At 39.6% G+C, this 12003-nt stretch overlaps 1 protein-coding gene across 1 annotated transcript in view; it reads right to left on the bottom strand.

Moving 5' to 3' along the window:
• The window catches only part of LOC139442356 (uncharacterized), a 35231-nt gene extending 25937 nt beyond the window's left edge, over positions 1–9294 (bottom strand). Inside the window, exons 1-10 of the mRNA XM_071223157.1 lie at positions 8982–9294; positions 6559–6620; positions 6216–6311; positions 5912–6052; positions 5336–5483; positions 3417–3600; positions 3154–3202; positions 2282–2378; positions 2034–2147; positions 273–413 (exon numbers count right to left, since the gene is read on the bottom strand). Of these exons, the coding sequence (XP_071079258.1) occupies positions 273–413; positions 2034–2147; positions 2282–2378; positions 3154–3202; positions 3417–3600; positions 5336–5483; positions 5912–6052; positions 6216–6311; positions 6559–6620; positions 8982–9294 (1345 nt within the window). The remainder of the gene's footprint in view (positions 1–272; positions 414–2033; positions 2148–2281; positions 2379–3153; positions 3203–3416; positions 3601–5335; positions 5484–5911; positions 6053–6215; positions 6312–6558; positions 6621–8981) is intronic.
• Positions 9295–12003: the final 2709 nt, after the last annotated feature.

The raw sequence follows: 12003 nt of genomic DNA, 5'->3' as shown, positions 1-12003 counted from the left end.
GCTAAAGGGTCGGGTTCAATTGCCCACGTGGATATAGTGTGTGAATCCCATTTCCGGAATCCTCCACCGTGATATTGCTGGAACATTTGAAAAAGGTTGCCCCAAACCATTACTATTCCAATTACTCCCAACTACAAATATAGCTATTCCAAAGACATGACATGTAACTAAATAGCAACAACTCAAACTAATTGTTTCAACCCAACTAAATCAGACCAATACTCGGGGTATGACCTTAGCATTGCCACTTATCTTTTTCTAAGCATCCTTACTTCTGCAGTATTTTCTGTCCTTTGAAATGACATAAGCTCTCTGCCCAGGTCCTTCTATCACAACTCCTTCACATCGTGAGCACACTTGGCAGTCATTACAAGGACACTCCTCTGCTTGGCAGTTGGCAATATGCTGGCATCCTGGATAAATAGAGCACTTGACAAGTCACTGGAAGTGGAACATCGGAAAGATGATATATGTGCACAACAAACCTTACTACAAGAACGTAACTTTCTGGGGACTGAGCGAAGCTCATCACTACTTCAACCATGGCTCCTTTGTCTTTGACAGGGTATTAACTGACTGAATTGCCAGTTAAACTACAATCGGCAATAAGTGAGCTTCTTTTTTCTCTTATCATAGCTCTTGATGATGACACAATTCCACGAAAAACGTGTGTCGCCGGCAGGATTCGAACCCGCGCCTTATTTCAGTAACATGAATTTGCTTGTCTAAGGATGTAACCGTCAGCACTATCCCTACACTAACCCTTGCACCATCCCCCGTACTAGCCCTACATTACCCCCACAATACTACCTGAAGTATCCATGCACTACCCCAACATTACCACCATTACTGCCCCATGTGTTGACCGCGCCCCCCCATCCTGCACTTCCTCTTGAGTTATGAAATCCCCTACCGCTGCACTACATCCTGCTTCTTACCTCTGAACGTTCCTTGCATTACCCCCTGCAACCGCGCCCCCCCCCCTCCCCCACCCCCCCCCATACACTATTTGTCGCACTTAAACAAACACGTTTGTTTACGCATTATTACCAAATTGAATATAGGAACAAACACTGTGATAACTACAGAGATATTAATTGATCAAAAATATACTTACCATGAAGACACAGGCACAGAACCCATCAGCAAAGTTAATGTAGAACGTTACATTTTAATAGAGAGTAGTAGAACTCTACCATTGATAACAAAGGCTATTGATCTGAGCTGATCCATCCCCATGAAAGAGTATTGGCTGACAAAAGCGACAAAACCCTTACCATAATCCTGAGAAATCTCTGTCCATCATGGGAATCCGCCTATATCACATGCATGCGATATGGATTCCTATCAATCTATGATGATGCCAGGAAAAGGCATGGAAAAGGTGAGCGTGTTGTGCCCAACCGGTGGCACCCGTCACAAACACATACAAAGACAAGTCAAAATCGGGAATTACATGTTTGACAATTTTACTAAGGTCTTGAATGTTGTAATCGCGATGAAACAACTTTTGACCAAGAGTCGTATGACGATGTTTGAAATGCATCGATGTTCGATTATGCATAAGTTGTGGCATGTTGACACCCAAGGCAGTCTTGTGGATATTTTATTCTCATCTGAATCTTTGTAAATAGATCTAAATATGAAACAAATTATGCGGTTTCATTGGTCTCTTTTATTTCTATTTCAGTTGAAGAAAATTCCCTATTTCACAATTATTGAACCCTATCATATCATCAATATACCTGAAGTTGGTTAAATTCCTGTTTTTGATATTGCTAATGAGCAATACAGACTCATATACACAAAGAAACATACCACGAAGGTGGGGGGCTTACTTTTTACCTATCTATCCCAAAACATTACATTGATGGCATCTATGAGGAAGTCCAGCAATTATCATAAAAATGTACATATATACAATACTCAATGTACTTGAAAAATTGTTTTTTCTAGGCGCACTCTTTTCCATGAATACTACACACACAAAAACAGATATTTGCACATACCTGCCTGTTGGTTGGAGTACTTACGGTAACACTGTTTTTTAGTTGCGATCAGCTCATAAAAGTATCTTGAGTCTGAGGGTAGACATTTAGCACAGGTAGTGCACCGCTGACTGAGACAGTACCCAATACTTGAACATTCTGTGACATAACCAGAAAGGGTATTAATGTAAGAAGATAATAGTATCTTTGAAAACATAATTACACGAAACATTTATGATTTAATACAACTTAAATAAAGTTTGTTTCCCCAAAAAATAATATTGTACACTTACCATTTTGGACCGAGACAGTTCTCTCGTTTGTATTGGACCCCCCAATCCAACACCCACAATGGAATACAAGCGTTCTTGAATCTTCATATATTTCAACCTAAAATCCAGGAATAAAACCTGCATGTTCACATATTTGTTGTTTTTCATTATTGTATCATTATTAGGTGTATACATTTACTGAACATCGAACCATATACAGTCGACCACCGTTGTGTCGAAGTTGAAGGGACCTACGCAAATACTTCGAGGTATCCGAGGTTCGATACAACCGAAAATGATAAATGAATAAGGAATACGCAGGGGCCAAGCTTTTACTTCGAAACAACTTCAAAGTTCGAAAACAACTGTTTTTGAATGTACGTTTATCTGTCACATGAAGAGGAAAAACAAACTGGAAGAAACACATTGTAAACCTGCACTTAAGCAGACAGAAACATTCCATATCTATAAAGTGTCTCTCTTAAGGGTGATGTTAAAGAACAGGGCGTATGTTAGTTATATGTAGACTGGTACAAATTCACTTTCTTTTTTGACAAGGTCAGCGAAACATCGTTTACCTGAAATGATTAATAAAAACTATCAATAAAAAAACTACACTCAGGTTGAACATCGGTTGATTTGGGTTTTACGTGTTCACCAGTGTATCGGTGATATGTTCTAATGTTCTAATTTGTAGCAGAAATTCAGAATTGTTTTAGCCTGAAGTTTTCTACAGTAACTTTTATTTGACTCATACACAGTAAGCGGCTATGGGATAGCTCAGTGGTAAGAACATTCGGACATGACACCCCAGACCCGATTGGAAGCATTACATGGGTATCTAGTCACTGATGCTTAGTGTTCCCCGTAGTGATTGCATCTATACATTATACCTTATTCAGATGCCAGCCGGCGAAAGAGCCTTTGCTATCTGAGCGAATTCTGTGAAAAGAGAAATTGAACTTTAATAAAACAACATTCAGGATATGCCCGAGAAACATAAAACACAATTACTAACTCAATTAATTCGAGTCTTTCAGTTAATATTTTCTGCTATATATCACATAATTCACCCCAATAGTTGTATTACTAACCGGGTATTTTAATTTGTTGTTTAATATGGAATATCGAATTCTTTGAGTTTGTGTTGACAAACCTGATTTTATACAGTCGTCCCATATCTCCAACATTCATATAAGTCGTATCGACATCATTCTTTTCAAAGCTCCCAGAGAGTTTATTTTCATTGCTACTGCTAGTCCGGCCATACACCCGCAAATACAAACCAGAGTCTGTGCCAGCAAGATTTTTGTTACTTGTATAAACTGTTACTTGGAGTCCTGTAAAACGATTTTGTGGAACTGGATTATGTACAATAATTGAACATCAATCAATCATCCTCCAACCACCACGAACACGTACACACTTACATGAACGTTTACGTGGAGTGTTGTAGAACTGGGAGATATATAGAGAATACTACACTCATTCTCGTTAGATACCATTTTTACGACACGAGTGGACTTTCTATGGTATCTGACCGAGCGAAAGCGAGGTCAGATACCATAGAAAGTTCACGAGTTTCGTAAAAATGGTATCTAACGAGAATGAGTGTGGTATTTTATTTATTACCCATGTTAAATATATATTTAAGTGTAAATACATAACAACTTTCGTTCGTTGACAGACCAAACTGAAACCGGTTGCAAAATGTGGTTGCGGTTGAATATTGATATATGACCAAATATGGGCATTGTTGACATGTTTATGCATACGCATTAACAACATGCGCCTGCTGTTCTGTTTGCAAACAAACCAGCACCGACGCTCAAGATCCTTTTGGAAGAAAGTCTTCAACTTATGGTAATTCAAGCGCCATGTTGTTAGTACGAAGGACACCAATAAGAAAATTTGAAATGTCACATTAGCGCCGCGCTTTGAATGTCGGACCAACAGTCACACGCATCACACTGTCGGGGTCCCGTCTGTGCAATCAAAATGGTTCGGTTTCCTTGATCTATCAGCTGAATTTATATCATGTCCGTACCATTTTGGAGGAGGGAAATCAGACTGTTCGCCAAAGACATTCATGTTAACTGTACCACTCTATACTGAAGACGTGAAAATCAACAAACTCAAATCTGCTTGCATGTCAGTGACAACTTCGAACGATCGAAGGGCAAGGTCGCCACCGGAATAAGAAAAGACAACCGCGATCCACTCACAGCGTTTTACGCTAGAGATAGGGAATGTTACTGTTCACATTTGGGATGTTTGGGGCCACAAAATCAGAAGTCAAGCACACTTCCACGGAGTTTTCGAATGATTTGTATCGGAACTGTGAACTTTAAGTGATCTGGTCGTGCTGTCGTGTTCGTAATTCATGAACAACACCTCCCGAAACAGCGCCATAAATTACGCTTCAAAGGGGACACCGATGGCACAACCGGATCATCCCAAGTAAGTTAAGATATCTGTCCAGATAGTTTAAACAGACTTCATTTCACCACGCTTATCCGTTTACGTTAAATCAAATTGAAAGTTGCGAAAATGGTCGGGTGCGTCACGCTCAAGGGACGCGCTCGATCGGCAGTCGTACATTGTAAATCGATTTATAGATCTAGCTCGATTATATGTCTGTAGGAGCTCAATGCATAACGTATATAGAATGCAAACCGAATTTGATGCGTGTGACTATCTTGTTTGGTTTAATAAGGTGTTTGTAAATATCTCTCGTTATCATGAATTTCTTCAGTTCTGCCTTGTAATCGCAAAATGAATGACGTCTCGCGACTTTTTATGAATGAAAAAAGTAGTCCCGGTGTGACAGAGGTCACGGTTATCCAATCAAAAAGAATAAAACAAGGTCAACCTTGTACGACACACGTGTGACGTACGGATTTAGTATCTTACCACCTGTATCTTCACCACGTGGGTAATAAAAAATAGTAAAACCCATTCCTCGACCCATCACCCCAACCTCGTGCACTCACCAACACACAGTTATGCACATAAACCATTACTTATATCAACTGATATTACGTTATGATTGCGAAGAATAAATGCTCGACATACTTCGATTGAGAGCTGCTCGAACCCTTCTGATGGCCGGTCCAAATACCTGAACCGACTGAGTGCAGGTGAAATATTGACTTTGTGACGAGAGGGTGTTTGTCACTGTCACTCCATCTGGTCGCCAGGCACAGCCTTTGTCTGGATCATGCTAATGGAAAACTGAATTCCGTCACTCAAAAAAGGGGAGATGCATGGTCAAAAGATTTAACTGCAGCACGAGAAAATAATGTTGCTCCACTTGATATGATAATTTGGGCGGTGGGGTAGCCTAGAATTTAAAACGTTCGCTCGTCACGCCGAAGGCCCGGGTTCGATTCCCCATATGGGTACACTGTGTGAAGCCTATTTATGGTGTCCCCCGCTGATATTACCGGAATATTGCTAATTGCGGCGTAAAATGATATTCACTCACTGATATAATATTTGAAATTGCCAGATGAAAGTAACATATAGGATACTCTGTGGATAGCCTAGACTGGTTACTCTCTGGCTTTGACGTTTTATGGTATACAGATGACAACAAAGAGATAGATGCCAAAGTCAGGACTACTAATATATTATGTTGGTTACAATTACCTCAAACCAAATTAATTTGATTCTTCCTATGTGTGTTGAAATGGCATCCCCAGTTTTCCCATTCTCCCACAAGGCTGGCCGGTCAGGATAAAGGCACGTCCGAGATACAGTCCCTCTCTCTCCCTCAATGTACATACGCAGCTGTTGGAGCAAAGAGAATTGTCATTAAACAAGTGCAATATGGATACACTAGGTCCGCGTTCCGTTAACCTATATCCTTTATGTCGTGTCTTCATTGCCCGATAACCGCCCATTCGTCGATTGACTCATGATCAACATTTATACACGAACAGACAACACTCACACAACAGCTTGGGTTATCATGACGTCCCACCAGAGCAAAAAATCTGTATCCTTTAAATCCTCCTGGCAACAGCTCTAGTTGCCGTTGGTACTGATTCTGCAATAAAGTTTATTTAAGTCTTCAACAGTGCATGACACTGTTATATATAGAAAATTATACCGGTGTGACATTCACCTTGATTACCACAACAACTATATTTTGTGCTCAGTAACCGCCTGGAGCAGGGGTTGTAAAATGGAAACACTGATAGCAGATTTAGATTTACAACAGGGTGTCCTAGCCAGCTTTGAGTCTGTTATAGATATAATCTGATTAAAAAATAACGCCAACGTTAAATACTTACACTGTAATCCGTGAGTGCCACGGCGGGCATTTCTTCACACTTGTATCTACCAGCGTCTGTAGCTTAATCAACATAAACAATCGGTCAGACAATTATGATTCGCCACACGCACGCACGCACGCACGCACGCACACACAGACACACAGACACACACACAGACATACACACAGACAGACAGACAGACACACACACACACACACACACACACACACACACACACACACACACACACACACACAATCGTCAAAGGGACATGGACTACTCGTGACGACATTGTATAAAGACAAAATAGCTACCCGATTCAACGTTCAGTCACACTGCTCGTTCTGAACGATTACAGGCTGAACAAGTGGAAGTAGCAAACGACCTTACTGCAACATAAGATACGAAATTACAGTGTATTTGTGTATATGTGCCCTAACCAATAACAGAAAACAACTTCATTTGCACCCCTTTTTTGTAGAGGGCACAGGTTCCAATAAATATTGTACGTTTGCAACACACTGCTTTGACCCTCATTTCACCTACATTATATCAGCAGGTTGCTCACGCCAAGCGCCGAGCGTGGACATTTCTTCATGAAATCATGTCAAAATAATAAACTATTTCGTCACGGAATTTACTATTAAATTTTTTGTTTCATATCACATCATTAATTAGGGATACAAAAGGGCAGTTGGTATGTTGCGAATGTCAAGCCACCATTTCGGCAATTCGAGCGGGGAACATAAGAAATGTGTCTCAATTGTCAGCGGGATGCATTGAAAATAATAGAATCAGTCTCAGCCGATCAGAATCAGACATTCATGTGTTAAGTAAGATCTGATAAATTGGGTTATTAACGCAGTATATGTAAACAAGTATACTGGGACAGTTGTGTTCTGAAACATGGTAGACAATAGCTGCAAATATTTGTTAAAGTTTTGACCGAACTATTGTGAACCAATGTTCTAATATATGCTAATTGTTTACATTCCTATTAGCGACTTTTAGTAATTCCAGCGAGGCAACACAAACAACTTCAAATATTATACGATATATGTAGCGTAACTGTTGGTGAGTTGGCCCTGTGGAGAATGCAATCACTTGCCAATGCAGATGTAAACACTGGCTGACCAGCACATGTAGATGTGTACGTGCTTGTTGACCCGACCAGGTCATACCAAAAAGACTGGTCAGCTCCAAATCATGTGATCAGTATGCTGTGTCTGAGTGGGGTATTCATGTTACACTGTGGCATGTTATCTTAGTAGGCTAGCACTATAAAATCGGCATTGGTCCGGACCTAGTACAAGCAGCAACACACACACACACACACACACACACACACACACACACACACACACACACACACACACACACACACACACACACACACACACACACACACACACACACACACACACGCACACACACACACATTATATATGTTTATACATGCATGCACCTCGCTATATTAAGTTCCATAATCTTGGACGCGACGTTAAACCCCATTTCACCTGACCTCAGCTCCTTGTTGAGACTAACCTACTACGAGACAGTCAACACACAATCTGAAATCGAATCATTACTGCTTCTTATCGTGTCTTACTGAGTATATCATGTGTAAAAATACCCTATTGCATATTGAGCTTTGTCGAATGTCGTCTTATCAGCGACTATGCACCGATATTTGCACAATATGTTACTGTGTTGTTGCTTGGTATAAGCAATACTACCACAAGGAGCCCAAAAAATCTATGCTTCAAAAACTCGCAAATAGCTGAAGTTTCATTTCGCTAAGTTTTATGACTGTGAGAGGATCAAATGTGTGTCTGTTTAGTGGTTTATTTATGACATTAAGTAATGTTTACGCAAAACTATTTACCCAAGGGGTTTGGTAAACACAACGTTAAAAAACAAATATATTTCATGAAAGACAATTGAAATAACAACAGAGGAAGAGAGCTTGAAAAGACTTTGGATTCAAAATACATATTTTATTAAGTGAGTATGGTTTTACGCCGCTTTTAGCAATATTCCAGCAAGACCACGGTGAGGGACACCAATAATGTACACAAGTGGGGAATCGAACTCGGGTCTTCGGCGTGACGAACGAAGGCTTTAATCACTAGGCTACCCCACCGCCCCATGTTTTATATAGAAATCGACCATTTTAGTTTCGTGTGAGTTAAATAATGTAAAGTAGAAAACATGACTTCTTCATAATTGAGTTGCACAATCCACATTAGGTTAAGGGGGCGGTCGGGTAACCTAGTGGTTATAGCGTTCGCTCGTCACGGCGAAGACCTGGGTTCCATGCCCCACATGAGTACAATGTGCGAAACCCATTTATGGTGTCCGCTGCCGTGATATTGCTGGAATATTGCTAAAAGCGGCGTTAGACCATACTCGCTCGGTCGCACAAGCGTAAGGGGTCTTACCAAGCTGGCAACACTTGCCATGCCAGCCACTTTGGCATTTACACTGCCCTGTCCGGAATTCTCCTCCGTTGTAACAGTTCATGTTACAGCCTTGCTGCTCCATGGGACGCCTGTCTGGGCCACACCTGCGTTGACAGTCTTCCCTTTGTTCCCCAGGCTGACAGCAGAGGGCAATGTCCCTCTTCTGGTATCCTCCCCCACATGGCGCTGTGCACACATCCCATTCTCCTACTTCCCAGGTACAGTCAGGACAACCTTGTACATAGACGATGGTATACCAGAGCCAACACCACACCCCAACACGCAACATCATTGCGGCGCAATGACTGAGGAGTTTTGAGGATCAGCTTATATTGACGTGGTTTTATTTAAAGTAGGTTTATTTATAACTATTTGCATATCCACGAACGCTTGACTTTTATTGCCTGAATTTGAAGTAATAAATCCCTGGTGATTCTGAATTACGTGCGTGCGTATGTATGTATCTCGGAACTAACTTAAATCACTGTCGTACATGTACCCATAATTCAGAACCACCAGGGTTTAAAAGTTAAAAGTAAAAAAAAAAATTAATTGAGAGCCACTCTTAAATCATACCAGGTGATTCACATAAAACATTCTAGTGACAGATCCCGTTATAACCTGGAGTAGAATTCGTCCCCAGCACCTCATTGCTCGTAGAGGCGACTTGATTTGGATCAAATAAATATTAGCATGGTCATTATAACAACACAAGCTCCGTTATGCTGCTCTCCGTACTCGACGACACCTCGTCATGGCAAACTCCTTTGCCTTGGTACCGGTGTCCTGGTATAAACTCTCCTCCGTACAAATTCTTCCCCCGGAGATTTTATACCGGTACAGATTCTCCCGGAGAATCTGTTCTGAAATAAAATCTCCCCCGGGCGGATATGTTTCGCGCCCCCTTCAGTATAAAGTCTCCCCCCTGTTTATTCGGTTTGTTGCAATGTCTTTAAGTACTATATTCTTTAAATAATTATCTTTAATGTAAGGAGGGTTACTTTCAAAAATAGATTATGAAATATGGTCATAATGAATTGATATTTCAGCATATTTTATTTGGTAACTGTACCTTCCATCCTAAAATAATTATAAGACATAATCATACCAAACAAATTTGAATGAAATGACTTAATGTAACAAATACATGTACGCTTACTGTTGTAACAGAATTCAGAAATCTTATTAAGCCTCGCAAACATTCGGTTTTAACACTAACTACGTAAAAACTGTCAATATATCCAAGCGCGCCTCCAGCTCAGGCTGTCCGTTATACTACGTTTGGATCTAAAATGTATTCCTTAATACAGGCTACGATATGAAAATGGTACCAGTGTAATATCAGTGGCTAGAATATCATGGTGCAAGCAGGTTTCTGTTAAACATACAACATCATAACTATCTAATTCAGCTTTGATAAAATCTGCTTTGTCTTTAAGACTGCGTACGTTTAGATATATAATCTTTGATTTAAACAGTATTTTATTTCCATTAATGTTCAGATTTTACATTAAATAGCATTACAAAATGGAAAAGGGATTAGCAAAAAGGCCTATATTAATGCTTCTCCTAATATTGTAAATTATACATGTAGATTGTAATGAAGTCTATAGAGCTGACATTAATGAGTAACACAACATGAAATAAAATGGAAAGCAAGATACCAAATGCATATTTTATATTCTTAAGTTGACACAAAACTTACGTAAAGCGGTTTGTTTCAATGATGTAATTGTGAACTGATTTTATAATGTATTCATTGTCTGAGGAAGATGAATCTTCATTGCGGCCGTGGAGTATAGTATGTATGCTGAGCTGGTTAACAAAAAAGTATTTATCAATTCTAATATTGGCGTAGCGTGGAGAAGATAGAAAAAAAAGTGGAAAGCATCTTCTCTATTTAGGCCACATGGACAGATGGGATTATCAATCAGAAATCTGTCAAATAAATGTGATTTTAAATCACTACAACCCAGCCTAAGTCTAGATAAAATCACCTGACATTGCCGCTGGCCGTAACTAGCAAGAGATGTAAAATTTGCAGTAAGCTTAGTTTCTCTAGAAATCAATTGCTTAAACCGAGATAAGGAATCTACATTTCTAATATTACTATCAAGTGCATTCCAAGCTTGTATAACAGATGGCAAAAAAGATCGATTATACTGGGATAAGCGTCCTGCACTGGTCTGGAAGTCATTAGAAGTACGAAGGTTATATCCAGTTATGCTGGATATATTGGGTGGGACCCATAAAGATAGATATTTAGGAGTTAGCCCATTGACCATTTTGTAAAATATACATAATTCATGGTAATGTCGTCTGTCGGACAGTGAGCATAAACCCGTTTCCCTATAAAGTTTTTTGTGACTGGTTCCTCGTACTGCTCCACATATTGTTCGTAGAGCATCCAAGTGTAAATTTTCTAATAGTTTTACTTGTTCATTATTACAATTATCCCAAATATTATCACAATAATCAAAAATAGGTAAAATAAAAGCTTTGTACATGATTTCGAGCGTTCTTCGATTTAGACGGTATTTCAGGCTACGCAAACAATTAATTAATGGGCTCACTTTACGTACAATATATTCAATGTGTTTGTGCCATTTTCCATCTTCCTGATATACAAGTCCTAGATGTTTATGATCACTTACTTCAGGTATAGGAATATCATTCATTCGCAGAGGTAATTTAGGACTAGGATTAATTTTAGTAGAAAATAACATGACTTCCGTTTTGGAAGGACCAAATTTCACCTGCCATTTACTTGCCCAGTTTGATATACAATCTAAATCACTATTCAATATAGCGGCTGTGTATTCATGATCTTCAATAATTAGAAATAAAGATGTAACATCAGCAAAGAGTTTAATATTACTCGTTATCCCATGAGTCAGATCATTAACATAGATATGGAATAACAGAGGTCCTAAAACTGAGCCCTGTGGCACTCCGGCTAGAACAGGTTTGTAATTTGACATATAGCCATTAATTACTACAG

Source organism: Haliotis cracherodii, unplaced genomic scaffold (genome assembly GCF_022045235.1).
Source record: "Haliotis cracherodii isolate W230 unplaced genomic scaffold, xgHalCrac1.p SCAF_5, whole genome shotgun sequence".
NCBI classification, from domain to species: Eukaryota; Metazoa; Mollusca; class Gastropoda; order Lepetellida; family Haliotidae; genus Haliotis; species Haliotis cracherodii.
The sequence above is the reverse complement of the archived record's forward strand: the minus strand, read 5'-3'. Positions and strand labels throughout refer to the sequence as shown.